This window comes from Doryrhamphus excisus, linkage group LG7 (genome assembly GCF_037039965.1).
Source record: "Doryrhamphus excisus strain RoL-2023G ecotype Guam linkage group LG7, RoL_Dexc_Guam_v1.1, whole genome shotgun sequence".
In the NCBI taxonomy this organism is placed as follows: Eukaryota; Metazoa; Chordata; class Actinopteri; order Syngnathiformes; family Syngnathidae; genus Doryrhamphus; species Doryrhamphus excisus.
The window spans coordinates 21058345-21083036 of NC_136363.1; the positions used below are offsets into that span (position 1 = coordinate 21058345).

General features: G+C 46.1%; 1 protein-coding gene and 1 long non-coding RNA gene across 7 annotated transcripts in view; one reads left to right on the plus strand and one right to left on the minus strand.

Moving 5' to 3' along the window:
* The window catches only part of LOC144899573 (uncharacterized), a 197976-nt gene that overhangs the window by 131105 nt on the left and 42179 nt on the right, over positions 1–24692 (minus strand). For all 5 annotated transcript variants that reach the window (XR_013627813.1, XR_013627811.1, XR_013627812.1 and 2 more), the window contains exon 3: positions 8422–8633. This is a non-coding gene — a long non-coding RNA (uncharacterized LOC144899573). The remainder of the gene's footprint in view (positions 1–8421; positions 8634–24692) is intronic.
* LOC131108560 (cadherin-10) lies at positions 2812–23171 on the plus strand. 2 transcript variants are annotated; one of them, XM_078792425.1, is made up of 12 exons: positions 2842–2975; positions 8333–8675; positions 17166–17460; positions 18588–18707; positions 18808–18975; positions 19054–19235; positions 19891–20144; positions 20209–20345; positions 20421–20542; positions 20857–20965; positions 21026–21277; positions 21913–23171. In XM_078792425.1, the coding sequence occupies exons 2-12, from the start codon at positions 8469–8471 to the stop codon at positions 22401–22403; spliced, it is 2337 nt and encodes a 778-aa protein (XP_078648551.1). In that variant the 5' UTR covers positions 2842–2975; positions 8333–8468; the 3' UTR covers positions 22404–23171. The 2 variants fall into 2 exon arrangements, with proteins under 2 accessions (XP_078648550.1, XP_078648551.1); XM_078792424.1 differs by having other exon boundaries at positions 2812–2975; positions 20857–21277.

A 24692-nucleotide genomic window follows, 5' to 3' on the forward strand; every position in this document is an offset into this window, starting at 1 on the left:
TCACCGTTAGCCAACATCCAGGATCTTAATTCAGATTTTTAGCTCTGCATGCGCTTTATTATGTTGCTACTTTGCTATTAGTGTTGAACTCATGAATAGTTACATTTGGCGTTCTGTTTACAAGGACTTCATCAGCACCTTACCACATTCATACCATATTCCAACACTGGTTCTGTTGCGGCGGTGTTGTGTAATTCACTTAAATGACCACATGGTCCACAAGATGGTAGTCAGTAGCTACATCTGAAGTGTTACCATTAGCCAACATCCAGGATCTTAATTGAGATTTTTAGCTCTGCATGCACTTTATTATGTTGCTACTTCGCTATTAGTGTGGAACTCATGAATGGTTACATTTGCCGTACTGTTTACAAGGACCTCATTAGCACCTTACCACTATTCCAACACTGGTTCTGTTGCGGTGGTGGTGTGTAATTTAACTAAATGACCACATGGTCCACAAGATGGTAGTCAGTAGCTGCATCTGAAGTATCACCATTAGGCAACATCCAGGAGCTTAATTGAGATTTTTAGCTCTGTATGCGCTTTATACATACGCTTTATAATATTGCTACTAGTGTGGAACACATGAATAGTTACATTTGCCGTACTGTTTACAAGGAATTCATCAGCACTTTACCACTATTCCAACACTGGTTCTATTGCTGCGGTGTTTTGTAATTCACTTAAATGACCACGTGGTCCACAAGATAGTCAGTAGCTGCATCTGAAGTATCACTGTTAGCAAACATCCAGGATCTTAATTCAGATATTTAGATCTGCATGCGCTTTATTATGTTGCTACTTTGCTATTAGTGTGGAACTCATGAATAGTTACATTTGCCGTACTGTTTACAAGTTCCTCATTAGCACCTTACCAATATTCCAACATTGGTTCTGTTTAAAATGTTGCAGTTTTTGGTGTAAAAGTCACATGTGCCACATTTGCCGGACTGTTGCTAACAATGAACTCACCGGCAATATTTATGGGGAGTCTGCAGGAACCTTGACTAAAGATTTTCCTGAAACACGAAGCTCGTTCATGTTTGAGCTGCACAACAATGTCTTAATTAACACCCCCCCCTCCCCCGGGCATAAATCGCAAGTAAATAGTAATTCCACAAAGAGATACACAAAATAGATTCACATGCGTACACGTGGATGGAGGTAAACAAAGCACCCCGTCTTCCCATAACGCCTCGCCTCACACGTGAGCGGATCCGGCTCCGCTTTGTTAATCTCGGCGCCAAGGAGCGAGTTATGAAGTGCGAGGACTTGGCTCGCTATCAGATGTCGGCTACCTCGACGCTTTCCTCACATGTTAATTACTTTGGCCTGTTTGCATTTTTGTATTTATCTGCCGGAGCTGATAATCTGCTCAGAAGAGCAGCGGAAACTGGAGCTTACGGACGAGCATCTGGGGGAATAAAAATGAAAAATAAAAAAAAAAGACGCCGTTCCATAATTACGCGCTGCCCCCCCGAGTGGCCATGACGTCTCATCCCAAGCGCTCAAAGGACATGCTGGAAGTCTTTTATCTGATGTCACTCACATGCGTTTATTTGGTAGCATGTACCAGGGGGGGAGGGTGGTCCACACCTTGGTCAGCCATGCAGGGCCACATGCTGATAAATAAAATGATGCAACTGTATAATTTGTTAATTAGTGCAGTGATTTTTTTTTTTTTATTGAGTCCACACTTTGGACACCCCTGATATAAGACGGCACAAGTATCAGGAGGACGGGGAGGAGGTCAACCACTACAACATTATCCACAGTCGTCTCTAAAGTCCATGACAAGGAGCCCTATGGACTTTGTTTCTGCAGCATATAAGACGTCCTAAGTCAAGGACACAAGACGGCGGCCGGGCTTGTAGTCTTTTAAAAACCGAAAGTGAACCACGACACACTACACTTAGCTGTGGGCCGCTGGAGGTACGCATCAAGTCGTCCACGGAAAATAAGTTGCAGAAATGCTGGGAGTGTGCCCGGCTTCCCAGCATGCTTTGCGGCACTTGTTGCTGACATTTATTATATAGCTTATTATTCCTCATGATGTGTTTACTTGCCTGTTAGAATTGCTGTGTTGGCAACGTGTTTGTTATTAGTGATGCTAGTTCACCACTGGCTAGCGCTAGCATAATAAAGGAAGCATTGCGAAAAGGAAGCAAAGGGATTCAAGGTTGCGGGCCGGGAGTTTGAGACCTCTTTTCATCATGTCAACTTGGTGTGACGCAATCTGCTGTCACGCTAATCACAACGTGTTTGCTTAGCCGCACATAAGACGCCACCCGTCTTTAAAATGCCGGATCAGCAGAACGGCAAGGGTTCTGGTAGCGCGGCAGCGATAAGCATCCGGCACGGAGCTGACAGGGAGATGAAGAGCGCCAAGCTGCTCTCGCCTCTCGTCGCTGGGCCCATTTGGACATGGTGGCCTTTTCCATCCTACGGCCTGGAAACAGATTAGATGCTGAACGGGGGCTGTGGAGGAAGTGATCGCATGACGCCTTTCATGTGGATGCAGGAGTTCATCCCGCTGGCATGTCGGGCGGCTGCCGCCCTCCTTCCCTTCCACTCTGCTTTCTTTACCGCCCTTTTTTTTTTTGCTTTTCTTTATCTCTAACTTGTGAATGGCAGCCAATCCGGAGCGGCAGCATCAGCCTGGGTGACATCCACAGAAAAGGAGGAGGGTGGGGGTGAGGTGAGGTGAGGGTGGGAAGATGAGAGAAAGAAAGTGTAGGGGGAGGAAAAAAAAAGGGGGAGAGGCCACAGTGAGAGATGGAGGGAGGGAGGACCAGCACAAGGAATCGACTCTCTCTCTCTTTTTCTGTGCGCACGCCGCAGCTGAGCCGTTGTCAGTCTTGGAATGTCGCCGCCGCCTGACGCCGGGAGTCAGACGCTCGGTCGCTAAGCACCGCTGAGGAGCATCAGCATCAGCATCAGCATCACAGCATCCCGGAGGCTGAGCGCAGAAAGTAAGATCTTCTTTTTCCTCGCCTCTCTCGCTCTCTTTTCATCCATCTCTCCATCCCGGCGTTGCGGAGATGCCGCACGGACTAACAGCGCCGCATTTGTCTCCTCAACTCTTGAAGAGGATGAGGAATTAATTTACGCTGGAGGAGAAGTTCCCTCGTTTCTAACTTTAGCTTCATTAACGCCTTAATGGCAACTTTGCGTACTTTTTAATTGGAAGTCAGAGATCCAAAAGAGCTCCCATCCCGGCTGTCAAAGTGACACATGGGAAGCTATAAGCCGCATCCAATCATCCGCCAACATGCGTGCCGACCTTTGCAGGTGGGCAAGTAAATAAAATGGTGACGCTACGGTCCGCGGAGGGCAGTAAAAGAACACCGTTTGACGTTTCTGACACGGTTTTTAATAAGTGGAGTGGATGAGATGGCCTTTCTTTTTGCTGTAGTTGTGCCGAGTAGCTTCTCAACAAGCGATCGTGCTCTGTGTCACAATATCGCTTTCCAGCACGGCTTACTGAGCTCTGGCAGAGGAGGCGGCAGCCCGCCAAAAGAAAAGGGAAAAAAAAATATATATAAATATATATAGGCAGCCAGCCTGCCTGCCAGGGAGAAGGCAACATTCCGGAAGGTCGAGGGCTCCACCAAGTGGAGAAGAGGCGTCGCAGCCATGATGCGTCACCCAATCATGTGGCTGTCTTTCAACTAGGTGGTCTTCACCGACAGCATTAATCATCACAATAGAACACAAGTGAGCTGCTCATTACGAAGTCCTTTATGGCCCAAAGAGCGTGGAGGACCACAGTGTTGCTTTGATGTGGGCGGCTTTTTTTTTTTTTTTTTTTTTTTTTTATTTCCCACTGTTGCACTGGAATTACGTGTCAATCATTGAGGACTAAAAGGTTTCCGCATGAGAGGCGAGCGTATGCGGGTCTTCTGTCATATGCAGCGTTTCTTTTCTTTGTGGATTAATCTCAAGCTTGTTGTTTCGATTAATCGAGCAATCTGTTAGGCCCGACACGGACCAAATCAATATGACAAACAAAAACAGGAAGTGGTCCAGTCCTGATTGATTGTTTTTCCTAAAGCACAAAGGTAATAAAATGTCTGCTACATGGATGACTCTGGGAATTTAATAATCATAATCATGTGATTAAACAAATCCCAAAATGGCTCATTAATCAGATTCATTGATTAATTCAGGGGTGTCCAAAGTGTGGCCCATGGGCCACTTCCGGCACACAGCTGTCTTTTATTGGTCCGCAGCGCATTTAAAAATAGAACAAATTTTGTCGAAATGAAATAAAATCAAATCTTTTCAGCGACGTCGTCCATAAAAAAAAAGGCTTCCCGATTATTACATGATTACACGCATTATTCTGCTCGCTGTGACTTGGGTTTGTGTGCAAGCCCCGCCTTCCTGTGCTGTCATTGGCTGGACATAGATGTCAATCATTGTAGTACACGCTATGTGTACAGTAGATATGTTAAATATGGATGGCATGTTTCTTTGAACACTTTGAGCAGGATGTTGGTTATTTTACGACTAAATCTAACAAGGTTTCCTCTTTGTGCCCCCCCCCACACACCACCCCAAACAAAAAAAAAAAACTCAGCATTCACAGGGTGAAAGGGACTAGCACTCTGGACAATTTATTAGCATTCATAAAACAAAGTGCACACTCACCTTTCACGGCATAATCAATTAAAGCGGCCTTTAAAGAGCATCCTTCTGCTGAGTTACTAGCCCAGTCGCATGTTATAGCCGCTTCTCGGACACCTGTCCATAAATTGGAATATTTAACAGGGGTGGGGGGGAGAGAAAACATCAAGGGGAAGAAGAAGAAGAAGAGGGTGCTTGATGAGGCTTTTCGGACTGTAATAGCTAATTATTCTGCATTGTTAATCGTTTATAAGCGTCTCCAGGGGAGTTGAAGCAGTTGTTAATGTGTCATGTTTCACTTACATGTGATATATTGATCGCCACACACAAATGAGGGGGGGGTGTTCTACTCATCATAGTAAAAATGACCACCGGAATAATGCCATACTATAATAATACTCAAATAACTGATTGACAGCATGAATCATCACAACATACATAAGACACGTGAGATGCTTATTAATAAAGTCAAGTACGGCCCAAAGAGACGTTTGGTTTGCTATGTTGGGATCAGTCATAGGAGTCGGAAAACACAATAGCCGCAATGATCATGCCCCCCCCCAGGGGGGGACTTTTCATGAGAAGCTGTAATATTTATCTGTCCAAACCACTGAATGAACTACAAGAACTAAAATACAAATAAAATGTTCAGGAGGTGCATTCAAAGACGTATTCTATAGTGGTGTGTCTGTCATGAACGAACGGGTCAAAAGAACTAGTTCTTTTTTGTGAACGGAATGAACGAAGTCACCGGCCCTAAAATACCTGTTCAGTCTGTTCAGTTGCAAATGCTTTTTTTTTTGATTGGCTGGAGAGTCAGTTGACCGTTCCTTTTGCAGGGCGGGACTACCTGTGTAGGTAGGTATCTGCCTGTCTTACCTCGCTCTGTGGGTGGGTGGGGTTAGCTGACTGAAAGACCGAGACCGAGACATTGACCGACACAGTCGGTGTCCTCGTTCATTCCGTTCACAAAAGAGAACTAGTTCTTTTGACCCGTTCGTTCATGACAGACACACCACTATAGAATACGTCTTTGAATGCACCTCCTGAACTAGTTCATTTGACCCGTTTGTTCTGTTGAGTCAGAACGAACGTGAACATGAGTCTATGGACTGACCGGGTCTACGCACAGGCTAACGACCAATTGACCGAAATGAAACGGATCTTTTTAACTGAAATGAACAGTTTTGCTCACCACTAGTGCAATGTTTACTGAGACACGGAAACACCAGACTTTGCCAGAACAGCAGGCCTTTATCGCAGGTTGGAAAGCTTAAACTCCTGATGTCACTTGAAGGGAACACGTGTACGGCAACACATGTACCTTAAATGGCTCTCATTATGTCTACTAGATTGGGTAATGGAAGTGGTACGTTGACTATATGGGTGTTATTTCATGTCTAGAGTCTACTAATATAAAAAAAATTCGTTTTTTTTTATGTGCTAACTAGGAAAATATGACTTTAAACATTTGTCACGATGCTGTGCCCACATGCTATGGTGTAGGCTAAAATAGTCGTAATGCATCATCGGCCATCTGTCGAGTGTCGGTTAGCTACATTTGGTCAAAGTCTCTCAGACTAGTTGGTCAAAACAACCCCTGGACTTCCTGTTTGTTTTGGAACGTTAGATTCTTTCGTGTGCCCAGTCACGATTGGCGTCTCTAGCCCCCACGTCCACATCCTAATATCCATCAAGTCAGTCAACACGTATTACTTCCAAAAACGGTGAAACTTAGTCACATGACCCCCAGAATAATGAACATGTTGATGAAAACTGAGCATAACTTGCGTTTTTGGTGTAGGATCTCATTAGATGGCGAGACATACGAGCCGGAAGAGCATTAAATCCCCGGCCGAGCGACGCTCCGCTCATGCCACACGTTCAATTAGGGTCCGCATAGAAATGTACAGCCGGGGCCTTTTCTCTCGCAGGCGGTGATGAGCAGCTCCGTTTACGTCTGATCAAAGACGCTCTTATTCAGCAAAACAAGAACGTATAATTCCGCAGATTACACAAATGGAGCGGAGCCGAGCGCCTGCCAGGACGCGTCTTAGCGCAAGATTAAGGATAACAACCCCGGGATGGCGCTTTAAAAGCACACTCGCTCTAATTTGGTCTGTTCGCCGCCAACTTTTTTAGAGCTGCCTTTGACTTAATCTGCTCATAAACAACTTTTTAACACTCCCGCTGATTTTAATAGGCTGGATGCCGCTCGAGTCTATAGGATCTGGCGAGGCGTCATCCTTTAATGGACTGTTTGGAAGAAGCCCGACGCCTGATAGGCTGCAGCCCATCAAGGATTCATATCCAGAATGCTATTAAAGCCCAAGGACAGGCGGGAATGTTAATTAGAAAATGCAATAACAAGCGTCATCCCAGATTAATTGCCAGGCGGCGTTTTCCCTGATCTGGAGAACGGCGGCGTGCGTCACACTCGCGCGGCATAATGGAGGAAATAAAATTAGAAATGGAGAAGGGCTCATCAAAGACCACAACAAGCAGATAATGTCATCTCTCCGTGGAGCCGGGGGGGAAACATGTTTACCTCGGGAACCTGCATCGCCATCCGTCTCATCATTCCCGAGTCTTTTCGGTGACCTCCACATGTGTCACAAAGTCCGAAACCCTTCCAGAAGCTTCATGGCTGGACTTAGTTGGGATTGGTCGGGATTTAAGAACTTTCATGAAATTTCAAAAGGTTGAAAAAGTCCTTTGGATGCGGATACGTTTAAACCACTTCCGTACTGCTTATCCTGTTCAGGGTCACTGACTGACCCCCATCTAGACTAGTCCTCATGGTCCCCATCAGTTCTAAGAGGCCCGTTGACCTTTCAGCCAGAATGGTGAGCCAACACCTCAAGTACTCTGGCTTTTAGTCAAGGGGAGCATAGCTAATAGCTCTTTAAAGAAAAGGCAGATTTATTACAATTAACTTCCTAAAGACCATCAATTATTCAGGTACGCCCCCCAAATTACCTATCAGGACGACGTCCCGGTGGGGACTCTGGGAGGAAGAAGACCGGCCGACACAGCCAAATGCGTTCCCTAAGTGCGACAGGGTGATCCGTCTGAAGAGTGCATCATGGCGTTCCAAGGAAAGGAAGGGAAGTAATGAACGTCAAAGCAAATTAACTCTTGAGAGATGCGATTAATCTCGGTGGAACCGGCAAGTGGAGCCACGTAGTGCTAAAACCTCAAAGCTGCTCAAGAGCCAGCGTGACCCAAAGCGGCACCCGGGGTGAGATTTAATATGGCCGCGCCCCATTCATCGACAATTTACATACGCTTACAAAAAAAAAAACAACGTCTTTCATTGAAAATATTACACAGACAAAGTATACCTGTCACACAGATACCCTGTAAATACCGGGAAACGGGATTCGAACTATGTCCCAGTCTTGAACCAGTCATGATATACTATATATGTCACTATATTGACAGTTACTATGGTACCCGGTATGTCATTGTACTCGTACCTTGTATTTCGGTATGTGACAAAAAATTCAAAAACACTTATATAACTATATTACGAAAGCAGGAAGTGAACAAATGTAAAAGTACCAGATAGAGGGGTGGGATTCACTAAGCTCTGTGATGCATTCAATTGTAATCTGATGCATGTTCAAAAGAAATAAAACCATTACCATTCCGATGAGAACGTTTGGTAGTCTAAGACCTTTCCCGTTTTCCCCCACAGAGACCTGGAGTTTGGCGTCACCGTGCGGAGTACAATGTGTGTTCTGCTCACGCTACCTTGCAGCGTTCATCCCGTCACGAGCTACTCACCGTAAAAATTCCCGGACGTGCGTCACCTCCCTCGCTGCTCGGATACCATGCTCATCATTCCGGTGGTCCTGACGCTCTGCACTCTGTGGCCCGCCGCCGCCACACTGCCTCTCAGGCCTGGGAATATCAGGAATGTGTTTGGGACGCCGGAGAGCGACGGCAGGATTCTGCAGCGGTCCAAGCGGGGATGGATGTGGAATCAATTCTTTCTGCTGGAGGAATACACAGGGAACGACCATCAGTATGTCGGCAAGGTAACGCGGCCGGATAGATTGGGTGTAGAGTAATTACTGGAGGCCCGGCTCTTCCGTTTGATTGGCTGTAAGAGGAATGGACTGACACAAAGCTGTCTGGTGCCAGAGGAGGGATGGGACGCCCCGGCGAGAGCTTTGCCTCCTGAAGTCTATTGAACATTGTCTTCCTCGGGCCGGCTATCAGTACAAGTCTTGTTGGGCTGATTGATCCACTGCTGGCGTTGTGGAGCCCACGGGAAGACGTGCTAATCATTCTATTGGTTGCTGTGTAGACCCGCATAATCAACTATTTAGTCCCACATCCCATAATAGTCCGACATTAGTCTGGATGCTGGAATTTAGACAGCACTTTTAGTACATCTGACAACGTTGTTTTGTGTCTGTAGCTTTAATGCTAATGAGCTATGTCTGCCCATGCCAAGAGTGTCTTGTATTGTGCTCTCACATTTTATCAGCCACATTATGCTAGGTTAGCCTGTTCACTCAACAAACTCAAATAATAGCTTGTTGTCCATTTAAGACGTGTAGCGAAGCCTGGGAATCAATAAAGTATTAGTACTTCCAACTGGATTGTGACAAAAAACTAAAATTCACATTAAAAGTCAGCATTTGACCATCGATCAACATTTTTACCGTCATCGAAAATGACAAGATCGCTTGTACAAGAGGCCAAAATTGGGGAAGACCCAGGACACGGAAAGACCATGTCTCTCAACTGGCCTGGGAACACCTCAGCTTGGGAGACCGGAATCTGGTCTGCCACCCGAGAGAAACTCCGTGGGGACGGGGGGGTTCAGGGCACGTCTGACCGGTAGGAAGCCTTGGGGAAGACCCAGGACACGGAAAGACCAGGTCTCTCAACTGGCCTGGGAACACCTCAGCTTGGGAGATCGGAATCTGGTCTGCCACCAGAGAGAAACTCCGTGGGGACGGGGGGGTTCAGGGCACGTCTGACCGGTAGGAAGCCTTGGGGAAGACCCAGGACACGGAAAGACCAGGTCTCTCAACTGGCCTGGGAACACCTCAGCTTGGGAGATCGGAATCTGGTCTGCCACCCGAGAGAAACTCCGTGGGGACGGGGGGGTTCAGGGCACGTCTGACCGGTAGGAAGCCTTGGGAAAGACCCAGGACACTGAAAGACCATGTCTCTCAACTGGCCTGGGAACACCTCAGCTTGGGAGATCGGAATCTGGGCTGCCACCCGGGAGAAACTCCCTGGGAAGGGGCGGTTCCGGGCACGTCCGACTGATAGGAAGCCGTGGGGAAGACCCAGGACACAGAGAGACCATGTCTCTCAACTGGCCTGGGAACACCCCAGCTTGGGAGATCGGAATCTGGGCTGCTGACCCCCACACAACCAAACCTCGGATAAGTGGAAGAAAATGGATGGATAAACTAGTTGAACCCAGACACCCCCCAAAATGGACTCTTGAGAGGAAATGAGGTGTCGCCAAACAAATTTGCACCAGGCTCGCTTTTCTTCCTGTCACACACACATACGAGTTTGAGACTTTTTTTCCACAGTTTTTTTTGTATATGTAGCTAAGAAAAGTGAGCTATTTTTGCATTTGCATTCCAGTTGGTCATTCCCAGTTTTCCGTACTGATCCCATTAAAAGCCAGAAGCCGAGATGATGGCACATCTCAGTAGACGGCCGTGTAGACAATGTTTTCGCCCACTCCTGAGGTGTTTCAGACTTTTTTGTTTGACATGAGAAAGTTTAGAAGAAGGTTGACGCTGCAGCCCAAAAAATAAAAAATAAAATAACTTGTGAACTATTGATTTTTTTTCAAAATAAGAGCTGCTGAGGCTCCTTGGGCTGCAGGAGACCTTATCAAGGCTGAAGACTTCTGGAGTTTGTTAGTAAGTGCGCCGAGACTATTTCTGCAGCCCTGTTATTGCGGTCTTAAGGATTCCAGACTGACTCCACGTGGAAACAGCAGCTGCTTCCTAAGCACATCACACCCCCCCACAAATATAAGAGCTAATCGATACAGTCACTCTGGAACACGGTTCCTCGCCGCTCCTCAAAAAAGTAAAAAGTTCCCGATTGTTGTGAATGAGTTTGATTAGATAGAATTCAGCCCACATTTCCCCAGGCTTGGCTACACGTCTTAAAATAACCCCGACTACCGAACGGGCAAAGCTAGCACAACATGGCTGCTCCAATGTTAGCGCCGCAGCTCACATCGCTAACGTCTGTGCGGTCCCGCTCCGTAATTGTTGTATCTGCTGCATGGCATCTATTACCTTGGACAAGAAATGATGAGCTGTGGGACATTTGAGCTCCTCCTGGATCAGAGGGGTTCCTGTCAGCCGAGCTCGGGGGCTGGCGCGGTAAAGACAGGTGTGATGAGAAAAGAAACGCCGCACTTATCAACTCTGGCGAGGCAAATGTGGCGATTGTCGACAGCCAATTTTCTCGGAGGAGGCTGCCTTTCATCACACACCTCACATCCTCGGCGGTAAACAAGTGTGCGGGGTTGCACTGCAGGGGGGTGGGGGGGACGGGGGGGGGGGGGGGGGGGGGGGGCTGACAACTTCGGTGAGGAAGCGCATCGCAAACGCAACAGCGGCAGTGAAGAAGAAAGCGTATCAATCAGGGCGGCCTGACGAAATGCGCCTTGTTGTGTTATGTGAAGCGGCGGCAAAGTAAATGCCAAGAGTGAGGCGGGTTATCGCTTGATGCCGCCTTGACGTTCCCCCTGCAGCTGCGTGACAGCCAGCGCGCCCGCTTCATTTCCCCTGTCCAACATCCTTCATTATTCCGCTGTCAGGAGAAACACCGGGCTCTAATGAATTAATACTGGGTGGCTGTTGTGGGGGGGGGGGGGCACGCATGCTTTTGAAGTTGACACCCAATAATTGCAAAACATGTCGTGATCGCCATCGAGCTAAAGTTAGCGATGGCTAGCATTGGTTGCAAAATATGTAATAAAGGTTGCAAAACAATCCTCAATGATTACGACCAAACTAGTAACAATTTGGTTGAAAAAACAAAATATAAAAAAACTAGCATGTAGTTACAAACGATCTAGCTATTCTAGCGACAAAGTGTAAAAAAAAAAAAAAAAAAACGATGATTCCGCGACATGCCAAATCCCGCCAACAAGTTGACACCCAATAATTGCAAAACATGTCATGATCGCCATCGAGCTAAAGTTAGCAATGGCTAGCATTGGTTGCAAAATATGTAATAAAGGTTGCAAAACAATCCTCAATGATTACGACCAAACTAGTAACAATTTGGTTGAAAAAACAAAATACAAAAAAACTAGCATCTAGTTCCAAACGATCTAGCTATTCTAGCGACAAAGTGTAAAAAAAAAAAAAAAAAACGATGATTCCGCGACATGCCAAATCCCGCCAACAAGTTTGCTATTCTGTTATTTTGGATTAAAGTTAAAGGCCGCTATCCAAATAACGAGTTATGTGTTTAGTATTTCCATTCGGTATTTTGCTTGAACGTCGTTAAAGTGACAACTGGAGTCCCCGCTCTCACTCGTTCTTTTAGTCCAGAAGCAAGCCGGCCTTGACGGTCGTACTCGTAAAAGACCATTTAACGGCGGTGGCGGCGCACGGCGGGAGGTCTCGTTTGTTTCGCATTCAATCAAACCTCGTGACTCAGCCCCCGGCGCGCTCGCTCTAAAGGTTGATTTATTGATTGCGGCAATCAAATGCCACACGACGACCGAAAAAAAAAAAAAAAAATAATAATAATAAAAGAAAAAAAAAAAATCAAGGCAGCACACATTCTGCAACCTCACCATAAACGAGGAGGAAGAGAAAAGCATGATGGGAGCATCCAGCCATCATTTGAAGTGACTTTCACAGTCGGCAGCTGCAAAGCAAGACGGGGGGCTGCGTGTCGCCAACACTTAGCAGTACATCCACAAACTTGATGCTAGCGAGGGAGGGGGGGCGAGAAGAGAGCAAAATCCCATTAAAAGGTGCTGGCACCTTCCATTGTGGCGCCTCATAAAAGCCTTCCCCCCTTCACAAGAATGATTACTATTTCATTTTTAGCTGTGTTCATATTTTTGTTGCCTGGCCTTGAGACGTGGCAAGCGGGCGGATAGGCGGGCGGCTAGGCGGGCGGGCAGGCAGGGTCCTTCACTCTGCACTTGAAAGAAATAGAAGACAAAGACAGCGGCCTACAGCTAGCATGGCAATACATGATGCCGCACCGTTTTAATAGTAAAGACACAACCGGAGAGTCATTATTCCGTCTCCGTGTGTTTGGCTATCTCCGGCGTGCAGCAACGTGGAGCTGGCGGGGAGGGCTTGACAAGAATTGCCAATGATTTCCTCGCTTTTTGCAGACAATTCCTCAGTGTTAGTGCGAGGCAATTTCCCTCATCAAGGCGCTCCTCTGTGCTTTTTTTTCTCCCCCTTCACCAGAGCCACTAAATCGCCGCAGATACGCTGGGCTAACATTTGATTTTCCTCAAAGTCGCACTTGCAAGCAACACTTTGTACAGAGTTGCTACTTGCCGACGCGCCACGGCTGTGCCAGGTTCCTCTAGTCGAGACACGGCTGCGAGCGAGGAGCTCTAATGTAGCATTAACACAATTATTTTTAGTCGCATTGTTTACTGCTGCAAAGACGCCTACCTTGTTTGTGCAGACAGCAGGGGAAAAAAAATAGGATAATTAGCACAGATGTTGAAGATTAAGGCCTGCCGCCGCCCGCGCTAAAGAGATTTAGCACAAGGGTGTGTGCAGGGTTTGCACAACTTTGCATAAATGCAAGTTTATGCAAGCACGGTCTAACGAAGCTAGCAGCAAAGTGTACTAACTAGAATTTGTTTGCAAAAAAACAAGGTTGTGATCAATATAAGCTATAAACAATGTACAGCGCAAAAAAACTTAATGAACTTAAACATTGATTGCAGAAAAGCTAAGCTAAGCTAACAACCAAGCAATATCTAGCATTTAGTTGCAGTAAAATAAAAACGTTCATTGCAGAAAAGCTAAGCTAGCAACCGAGTGATAGCTAGTATTTTGTTGCGTTAAAATAAAAATATTGATTGCAGAGAAGCTAAGCGAAGCTAGCAACCAAGTTGATAGCTCCTATTTTGTTGCGTTAAAATAAAAATATTGATTGCAGAAAAGCTAAGCTAAGCTAACAATTTAGTTGCAGTAAAATAAAAACGTTCATTGCAGAAAAGTTAGGTGAAGCTAGCAACCGAGTGATAGCTAGTATTTTGCTGCGTTAAAAAATATTGATTGCAGAAAAGCTAAGCTAAGCTAGCAACCAAGTGATACCTAGCATTTAGTTGCAGTAAAATAAAAACGTTAATTGCAGAAAAGTAAGGCAAAGCTAGCAACCAAGTTGATAGCTAGTAATTTTTTTGCGTTAAAATAAAAATATTGATTGCAGAAAAGCTAAGCTAAGCTAGCAACCAAGTGATACCTAGCATTTAGTTGCAGTAAAATAAAAACGTTAATTGCAGAAAAGTAAGGCAAAGCTAGCAACCAAGTTGATAGCTAGTAATTTTTTTGCGTTAAAATAAAAATATTGATTGCAGAAAAGCTAAGCTAAGCTAGCAACCAAGTGATACCTAGCATTTAGTTGCAGTAAAATAAAAACGTTAATTGCAGAAAAGTAAGGCAAAGCTAGCAACCAAGTTGATAGCTAGTAATTTTTTTGCGTTAAAATAAAAATATTGATTGCAGAAAAGCTAAGCTAAGCTAGCAACCAAGTGATACCTAGCATTTAGTTGCAGTAAAATAAAAACGTTAATTGCAGAAAAGTAAGGCGAAGCTAGCAACCAAGTTGATAGCTAGTAATTTTTTTGCGTTAAAATAAAAATATTGATTGCAGAAAAGCTAAGCTAAGCTAGCAACCAAGTGATACCTAGCATTTAGTTTAAATAAAAATTGTTTGCAACAAAACTAGCCAAACCAGTCAACCAATTGGGTGCAAAACAAACAAAACAAAAAAAGATCGCGATCAAAGTAGGCTAGCAACAAAGCATAGGGGTTATTCTTTATCTGACAAAGCCGATGCAGCTATCGCCATCAAAAGCCAACGCGCAGCCAAGACACACCAGCGTTTAGCCTTCTCAGCCTTTGGCTCTACGGAGACCTTCTTGATGTTTGACAAGACTCTTGATTTTTCTTCCCGGGCGAACAGTGGAGACACGGTAAAACGGCCCGCTAGTTCCTGTCACATATTTCACCCGTCCACATCATATCAGTCCGGGATTTGTCTTCCAAATTGGGCGCTTGAAGAAGGACTCAGAAGCCGACCCCCCCGGCTGCCGCTGCTAAAGTTAGTCACCTCTGACCTATCCATCACCTTGGAGAGAAGACGCTTGATTCAAGCTCATTACGCTGGTGGAGCTGTCAAGGCAGGTATTTTTAGAGCGGGCTGGCTGTGACAAGTAGCTGTACGTCGCTAACTTATTAATATTAATGTCCGCACGCTGTGAGGAAGCTAATTATTTTTTTTTCCCGCGGTGAGAGGAGCGACGTCAACAGCGCTAAAAGTTCGGTTTGGACCCGGGGAAAACGAGATTCTGTCACTTTGCCGTGAAAAACGGCTCGAAAAATATCTTTAAAAGCCGACGCCCGGCTGGAACTTCCACGCCGAAGGACGTCGGGTTTACGAGGCCTTGGGGACGCGAAGGCGGGGCTTGTGAGTGACAGCTTTACGGCGCCGAGCTGTTCCCGGGAATTTGTTTGCATCTAAATGGGCTCCACGGTGAGAACCGCGTGTTACGAGCGGCAACAGGATTGCATTAGCTAGTGGCATTTTCCATCCAGGTTTTATCTTCTTATTTGCATGATGGGAAGTTAGAAAACGACAACAACCTTTCCGCCATCTTGTTTTTTTTTTGTTTTTTTTTGCAACCAACGCGTTTTAAAATGGTAAGGTCAAAACTGAAAATAAACTTTAAAGATCGCCAAATTGAGAGCGAAGTTGGTATAAACCACAATGCGGCGGACAAGCACCTGCATGTAAAACCTGGGCGAGATTGGTTAAAAAAAAACATGGCGGCCATAGAGCAAAATGCATAAGTCACACTGACCATATGTATTCCAAAGCATATCCCACAACCCGCAGGTTTGCCTCTGCGCTACAAACAACCACCGAAGAAGACGACGTAAAGAAAAGCTAAGCTAAGCTAGCAACCAAGTTGATAGCTAGTATTTTGTTGCGTTAAAATAAAAATATTGACTGCAGAAAAGCTAAGCTAAGCTAACAACCAAGCGATATCTAGCATTTAGTTGCAGTAAAATAAAAAACATTAATTGCAGAAAAGTTAGGCGAAGCTAGCAACCAAGTGATAGCCAGTATTTTGTTGCGTTAAAATAAAAATATTGATTGCAAAAAAGCTAAGCTAAGCTAACAACCAAGCGATATCTAGCATTTAGTTGCAGTAAAATAAAAAACAATTGCAGAAAAGTTAGGCGAAGCTAGCAACCGAGTGATGCTAGTATTTTGTTGCGTTAAAATAAAAATATTGACTGCAGAAAAGCTAAGCTAAGCTAACAACCAAGCGATATCTAGCATTTAGTTGCAGTAAAATAAAAAACAATTTGAGAAAAGTTAGGCGAAGCTAGCAACAGAGTGATAGCTAGTATTTTGTTGCGTTAAAATAAAAATATTGATTGCAAAAAAGCTAAGCTAAGCTAACAACCAAGCGATATCTAGCATTTAGTTGCAGTAAAATAAAAACATGAATTGCAGAAAAGTTAGGCGAAGCGAGCAACAGAGTGATAGCTAGTATTTTGTTGCGTTAAAATAAAAATATTGATTGCAAAAAAGCTAAGCTAAGCTAACAACCAAGCGATATCTAGCATTTAGTTGCAGTAAAATAAAAAACAATTGCAGAAAAGTTAGGCGAAGCTAGCAACCGAGTGATGCTAGTATTTTGTTGCGTTAAAATAAAAATATTGACTGCAGAAAAGCTAAGCTAAGCTAACAACCAAGTGATATCTAGCATTTAGTTGCAGTAAAATAAAAGCACATGCATGTAAAACCTGGGCAAGATTGGTTAAAAAAAACATGGCGGCCATAGAGCAAAATACATAAGTCACATTGACCATATGTATTCCAAAGCATTTCCCACAACCCACAGGCTTGCCTCTGCGCTACAAACAACCACCGAAGAAGACAACATAGTGTCCCAAGCAAGATGTGCTAATGTGACAAAATAGGAAGAACCGTTCAAGTCCTGCTAAAGAAAAGAGAACCGTAGCATTAAAAAATGTTCTGTGGGATTTTATGGCATATAATGTGCACCGAAAGCGTCTGCCTGCTGCAAAATTGCTGTTGCATCGATTCTGGCGGACGTCGGGCCGATACAAAAGGGTGCATGACATGAATGGTGGAGTGGTGCAAATTGGTGAGAAGAATTCCTCTTAAAAATGGCGTTTTAGCACCGCTTAGACGGGAAAGTGATGCTCAGCGGCCTGATCCCTTGAAGGGCAGCCAATCTTTTAGCAACGCTTGGTAAAACATCTCCATCTCGTCCTCAGCTGCACTCCAACATGGACAAAGACGACGGTACGGTCAAGTACATCCTGACGGGGGACGGCGCCGGCACGCTGTTCCTGATTGACGAAAACTCAGGCGACATCCATGCCACCAAGAAGCTGGACCGCGAGGAGAAGGCCATGTACACGCTCCACGCCAAAGTGCTGGACCGCACCACCAACGAGGAGCTGGAACCCGACACGGAGTTCAACATCAAAATCCACGACATTAACGACAACGCGCCGAAATTCGAGCGGGATGTCTACTTCGCAAACGTTCCGGAGATGTCGGATGTCGGTGAGTGGTCATGCTAAAACCGAGCTAGCCTCAAAGAACCGAGCCACGCTGCACCAGTCACCATTCTCTTGCTTTGTTTACCAACATTGTGCCGATTCGGCTATTTTGGTGCTTCCACAGACAAAAAGCGTTTGATTCGTCCGTATTGAGTCATTAACCGGGAGTCATGTCCTGCTACACATGAACCGAAAGTCGCCCCCGTGGCGTGTTTGTTTGATGTTCTATTCGCTACCAAGTTATTTGGTCAGCCTCATTAAACATGCACAACAAGCAATGTCATTTTCCATTTTTAATCGGCGGTCCAAATGCTTTACATTCACAATGTCAGTCTTTTCCAATTAGGGATTTGCTTGATCGCTCTTATTCCATTCAAGTGTATAAATAAAGCAAACGGCCTGAATATAAACAGCAAAGATTCTCAATTATGCTGCCGCAAATTAATACAATTGAGCAATTGGGATGGAATTGGGGGGGGGGGGGGGGGGGGTCAATCACAAGCCAATTATGTATGTGACAAATAACAAAAAAGGTTGTTTAGGATTCATGATGCTCTTCGCCGTCTCACGGCTAAAGATGGGCCGGGGTCGCCATTAGTCATCGGCGTGCTAATAAACAGTTTGGACCGAACACTGGGCTTAATCAAGTCAGCCAGCCGTGGAAATGCAGCGGCCATCAGTCGTGGCGCTAAGTGGGACAGATGTTGGAGGCGTCATTAGTATGCACCAAGACGCCCGGACCCAAAACGGGACACGGTGGAGGGCCAAGGACGGCATTAGCGGCGTGGCCTTTTGGATGATATGGAGGTGGAAAGGACGCTTCTCTTTGTCCCTTTTATTATTATTTTTTTAAAGCAATAGGCGGCCTTCATTAATGTTCTGTCCGTGACATTTAGCTGCAATAAGCCCAATAAAATTGGGTTAATATTTCCGGGTTAGCATGATTATTAAATAGTCTGAGTTAAACAGGAGTTCTGTGTTCTAACTCATGTGGCTGGGTAATAGTAAACACAGCCCCCTCTGGTGGCTGAAAAGTGCACTGCAAAGTGGATGACCCAAAAAAAAAAAACAGCAAAACAGCAAAAAAAAAAACACTTAAAGTTGACACATCTTTGTGTGTGTCGTTCACAGGTACATCTGTCGTCACGGTGACGGCCACAGACGCAGACGATCAAACGTACGGCAACAGCGCCAAACTAGTCTACAGCATCCTGCAGGGACAGCCTTACTTCTCTGTGGACTCCGAAAACGGTATGCTCACCCCCCCCCCCTCACACCCACAGCAGGGTCTCCGGAGTGATGTTGAAGTGTGATGGAATATTAAAGGAAGCATCTCCGCTTTTCCTTCCAGGCACTATCAAGACCGCCCTGCCCGGCATGGACCGAGAGGTCAAGGAGAAGTACCAGGTGGTGATCCAGGCTAAGGACATGGCCGGACAGATGGGGGGCCTCTCGGGGACCACCACGGTTAGCATCACCCTCTCCGACGTCAACGACAGCCCCCCGCGTTTTGCAAACCGTAAGCAACAGAAAAGCGGCCGCCGCTAATGCTACCTAAATAACACGCCACCAATCACGTGACCGCTGTCGTGTACAGACTCCTTCCGCATCACCGCCGTGGAGTCCACGGACATCGGTGGCGCCATTGGCCGCATCAAAGCAGATGACCCGGACGTGGGTCGGAACGCTGAGATGGAGTACAGTGTGGTTGGCGGCCATGACATGTTCAGCATCGTGACGGACAAGACAACGCAGGAAGGGGTGATCATCATCAAAAGGGTGATTTGTTGTTTATTCATTTTCAGTAAGAATTGTTCTCACACATGACTCCAAAAAGGTGCTAACAACATGCTAACCACAAGGCCGCCTTGTTTTGCTTGATGAACGGCGCACCCTAAAAAGGTGCGCCATTGGCTAATTTATCATGCCTTAGTGGGATGTCCTTTTCCCACACGACTGTACCTTTAAAGGGTCGTCGTGCACCAAAATATCTCGCAGCACTCAGGATATTAACGCGCCGGAGACATTTTTAAGCACTTGGTTTTTATGTTGTCCACCCTGAAATATATCCAACTTTTTAAAAGGCTTAAATGGTTATCGTCCTTTAATATTACCTTGTCACTTTTTAAGTGTGGATGAGGTGAAATGCGGCATATTCCCGGCGGTATCCCTCCCTTTAACTTTTATCAGCCTTCCAGAAACTTCAATGTGGAGTCACAATCACAGCGTTTTGGATTTATAGAGAGAGCGCCGCCTGATAACGGATAAGAAAAGAGGAAATGACAGCAGTTGCTTTGGAATAAAAGCGGCTATCCCGAGCCTTTCAAAACGATTCTTCTTTTCCAGATCAGCATTCCTCACTCAGATTTGTACCTATGAAGGCCGACAAAATGTATATTCCAATTCTGCGGTGTGATTCCCCTCTTAAATCCAGGCGCTGGATTATGAAAGCAAAAGGGACTACGAATTCCGGGTGGAGGTGAGGAACACGTACTTGGACGCCAGGTACATCCAAGGCTTGCAGTTCAAGGACTACGCCACGGTCAAGGTGACGGTGGAGAATGTCGACGAGCCGCCCGTTTTCACACGCAACCCTTACATCATCGAGGTGCACGAGGACACGGCCGCCGGAAGCTTCGTGGGCGTGGTGTCAGCCAGGGACCCGGATTCGGAGAACAAGGCGGTCAAGTACGTAGCAATGATTACGTGCAATTTGCCAGGACATGCAGAACAGGTTTTTACATCTGATCAGGTACTCCATCGACCGCCACACCGACCTGGAGATGCTGTTCAACATCGATTCTTCAAATGGAACCATTACGACCCGCAAAGCGTTGGACAGAGAAATGTCCAAATGGCACAACATCTCAGTGATGGCTGCCGAAATAAGTACGACTTAAGTTTTGCTTAGTTTCCGTCCGACCGTCCCTTTAACTAATGACAATGGCTTTCGTTTTTTGGCAGATAACCCCCGCCAGATCGCACGTGTACCGGTATTCATCAAAGTCTTGGACGTTAACGACAACGCTCCCGAGTTCGCCATGTCCTACGACACGTTTGTTTGCGAGAACGTCAAAGCAGGACAGGTAGGTAGCATCAAATGCGAGTCATAACTCCAGCGGAATCCAATTTCCCAGATCCGGTTTCATTAAAAACCGCAAATTATCCACGGCCTGCCCAGTCAGGGACGCGGTCAAGTTGAGAGAACATTCCTAACTGTCATTGGGCAAAGTACCAGATCGGTTGGCAGTCAAGCCGGAGCAGGAAAAAAAATGGCTGCTCACTGACATTGAACAACAAGAAGGTTGTTGTTAGCTCGTTAGTGGAGCCGTTCAAGAGTTAATTCGCTTATTGCAGATCATACTGATTCTTCATTTTGGACTCTCCTCTCTATCTTCAGTTGATCCAGACCATAAGTGCCGTGGACACAGACGAGCCCCTTGTGGGACACAAGTTTGTCTTCAGTATAAGTCCCGAAAACCCAAACTTCACCATCAGCGACCGAGAAGGTAGGACCACAAAGGCGACCTCCGTCATACCACAAAGTCTACCACTACTTCTTCCCGTAGATAACACCGCCAATATCCTGACCCGGCGGGGAGGTTTCAGCCGACGGGAGATGAGCGTCTACTTCCTGCCTGTGGTGATCTCGGACAACGACTACCCGATTCAGAGCAGCACCAGCACGCTGCTGGTGCGCGTGTGCGCTTGCGACAGCCGCGGGAACATGCAGTCGTGCAGCCCGGAGGTGCTGCCCTTCTCAGACGGGCTGACCACCGGCGCCCTGGTGGCCATCTTGCTGTGCGTCATCATTCTGCTCAGTGAGTATAAGACGTTTGGAAGCATGTTTATCGTCCAGGAAGTACTTTGTTCTTTGGGAGCATTACATTGTTAGAATTCAAGGTCTAACCTCTTAAGTGGTGTCCCATTTACCCCCCCCAACATGACTACCGTGATACCTGATTGTTATCCGATGACTTTTGGACTTTTTGAGCCTCCCCAAACGTCCGCAATGACCACACGGTGTCTACAAACATCCACCTTGTGTCTGTGTGCGACGCCGCAATCACGCCGTTGTAATTAACACCCGGGCAGGAGGCAAGTAGACAACTCCATCGCCTGCTGAGAAGACGGAGAAAGTGAAGGATTTGTCAAAAAAAAAAAAAAAATCACAGCTTGCTTTCTAAATCTCAGTGAAAAAGGTTTTGTGGCAGAGAGCATGATAAGTATCCTCTAACTACGGTGCGTTTTTAGACCGTCCGTGTGGCATTCAGGGGGGAAAGAAAGAAAAAGCTTTCACACTGAATCTTTAATAAAAGGAGGTGAAAGCCGGGGATTTATCAATGGCGGCGAATGCGTTGCACTTTATCTCCATGGCGCCCGCTAAAGCGTTCCACATGTTAGCACGCACCACGGCTTCCATGCAGAAGCTTACGGCCTCGTTGTTTTTGTGCAGTGATCGTGGTTCTGTTCACCGCCTTGAGGAAGCAGAGGAAGAAAGAGCCGCTGATCATCTCCAAAGACGACGTGCGAGACAACGTGGTCAGCTACAACGACGAGGGCGGCGGCGAGGAGGACACGCAGGCTTTCGACATCGGGACGCTGCGAAACCCCGAAGTGATGGACGCTAACAAGCTACGCCGGGACATCATACCTGAAATGCTCTTTTCATTTCGGAGGACATCACCCATAAAGGATAACACGGATGTCAGAGACTTCATTAACGGGCGGCTTCAGGAGAATGATTCCGACCCCACGGCGCCCCCGTACGACTCCCTGGCCACGTACGCTTACGAGGGCAGCGGCTCGCTGGCGGAATCTCTCAGTTCCTTGGAGTCCGCCGCCACCGAGGGCGACCAGGAGTACGATTACCTCAGCAGCTGGGGGCCGCAGTTCAAGAAGCTGGCGGAGATGTACATCGGGAGAAGCCCGGATCGGGACACCTAGGAGTCGACCCAGCCAGACCGCCGTTTGTCCGACTAGCCTGCCAGCTAGCAAATACCTATGTATCAAACTGTCATGTCCATGTCTGGTTCACTAGCTAGCGCGCTAGTCAACTAGTTGTCTGACTCTGAAGGCCGCCATCACCCGCCTGAGATGGGGATAAAAACCGGATCTCCACTTCTGGTTCTTAGACTTTTACTGTTTTTCGGTCATAAGTAAAGATGCCTTTTGACTTTTAGGACTTTTTGTGAACAATGGCGTGGAAATGTGTTTTGTAATTGAGCAGAGAGCTAGCAGTATTGTATACTATCAATGTTTCATGGCATTGGATTGTGTTTTTTTTTTTTTTTTTTTTTTTAGAGGGGGGGGGCTGCCTTCCTCGCCCGTTCCGCTAAATACTGTACAAAAGTGTTTTTTGAACATCCTATATACTATTTGCTATTATTATTTGTCTGACAAGCAATGTTCATGTGAGGTCGGTGCCGTTACTTTGTCACACTGGTGTCATTTTCATCATGTAGGCGTAAACATGTAACCAGAACGTGTAACGTTGTAGGCAAACACTGGATTCATGCTGCTTGAATGCCGAGTCATATTGTTTTATATTTATATTTTTATACTTATTTTTATAATAAAATGTAAAAACAATACGGCCTGCTTTTAGGTTTTTGAGGAGTGTTTATTCCTGTTATGATTGCGGAAAAGAGGATTATTAATAACGTGGAATAAAGGAACTACTCGTATATTAAACTAATTGGATCTCCTTGGCCAGTAGTGAACTTTAAAAGGAGATGGGGGAGGGGGGGGGGGCTGCCTCTTTCCTCAGGGTTTCCATCTCCGCAGCGAGACCGCTCGCCGGACCCACCATGTGACGGCAAGATTAAGGAGAACATGTCTCGTTTGATGTAAGAAAGGCATTTGCATGTCACATGGAATAAAACATAACGCCTGACCCCCCGATGTTGGAGAAGCGGCGTAGCGGCGTAGCGGCGTAGCGGCGTAGCGGCGTAGCAACAGCCGAGCCGGTTGTGGACCGAGGCCAGGATCTCGGACTATCGGTTGACTGACTGCATCGTCCTTCGGTTGGTTCTTGACATTTAAATGTGACTGTTACGCTAGAGGTTTAGCAAACATCTGCGCCATCATCCCGGGTGGCTACTTAAAATTGGGAAAATATTTTCCAGACCCCCCCCCCAGTCTCAAATTGAACGTGCTTCTTGTTATCTGGCATCGGTGTGGTGCTTCTACAGTACAAAGAAAGATGAAACGTAAAACATAAAAGGTGAAATGACGTTTTCATTTGGTATTAAATTGGACCAGGAACTCCTAAACTCCTCCAGGAACTCCAAAACTCCAAAGCCCAAGACCGCCAAATCCATGATTCCTACCTTCCTACCAACCCGGTCCCAGATCATAAAGTGAATAAAGAAGCCAAACAAAACCAGAAATTCAGCAGATCCTTCCTATTTCTCCACGGACCATCTGCTCCATCTGCGAGTCCCCAAGTGTCCTGACACCTTTCTACCACAAGCAGGAGGTTCAAGCCCCGGCCTTCACACCTGCACACGCCTCACTGAACCTCGATGTGCTCACACCGCGGGCTTCCAGGCATCCAGATTGTGGCCTCGTTTATTTTGCCCAAACACAATGCAGTCTTTTAATTCAAGCTTGTCTGCTTTCTTGCTGTGCGCACCGCCGAAAGGATTTCGGGTCAGGTAACCATCTTGTGCACTGCGTGACCGACTGTTGCGCAGCGTGGTGCGGTGGGGGGCCCGCCGAGAAAACCCATTACTGTGAAGCTTAGCAGAATCTTAAAGTTGTTGAGGTGTAGTGACCTCCGACTGCGCCTCGTGCTCGTCCCTGCCTTCTCTTTTATCGCAATATAACATTCCGGAATGCTGTCTGGAGGCAAATGATCATCTTTATGTTGAAAACTGGAAAACTGGCTCCGCAGCAAAACATCATCAGTGAATTTCCACAAAGTAAGAGTCGACTTATAAATGGATTATTTTCATACAGCATAGAAAACCTGTCTTTAACATAATTAGAGCCCTCTCGACATAAAATAACAACCCTATAGTCACCTTTACACTCATATTACCCAATATAGTAGTATAGTAAAATAACAAACATAAAGACATTAGCACACATTAGCATTGGTAGAGTTCCGTGTTTTTTTTTGGAGATTGTACTTCCTGTGGTGGCTAATGTCTTATTATTTACTGACACAGGGTGACCAGTGTAGAATGCTATATTAATATTCATTCATTCATTCACTACCGCTTATCCTCA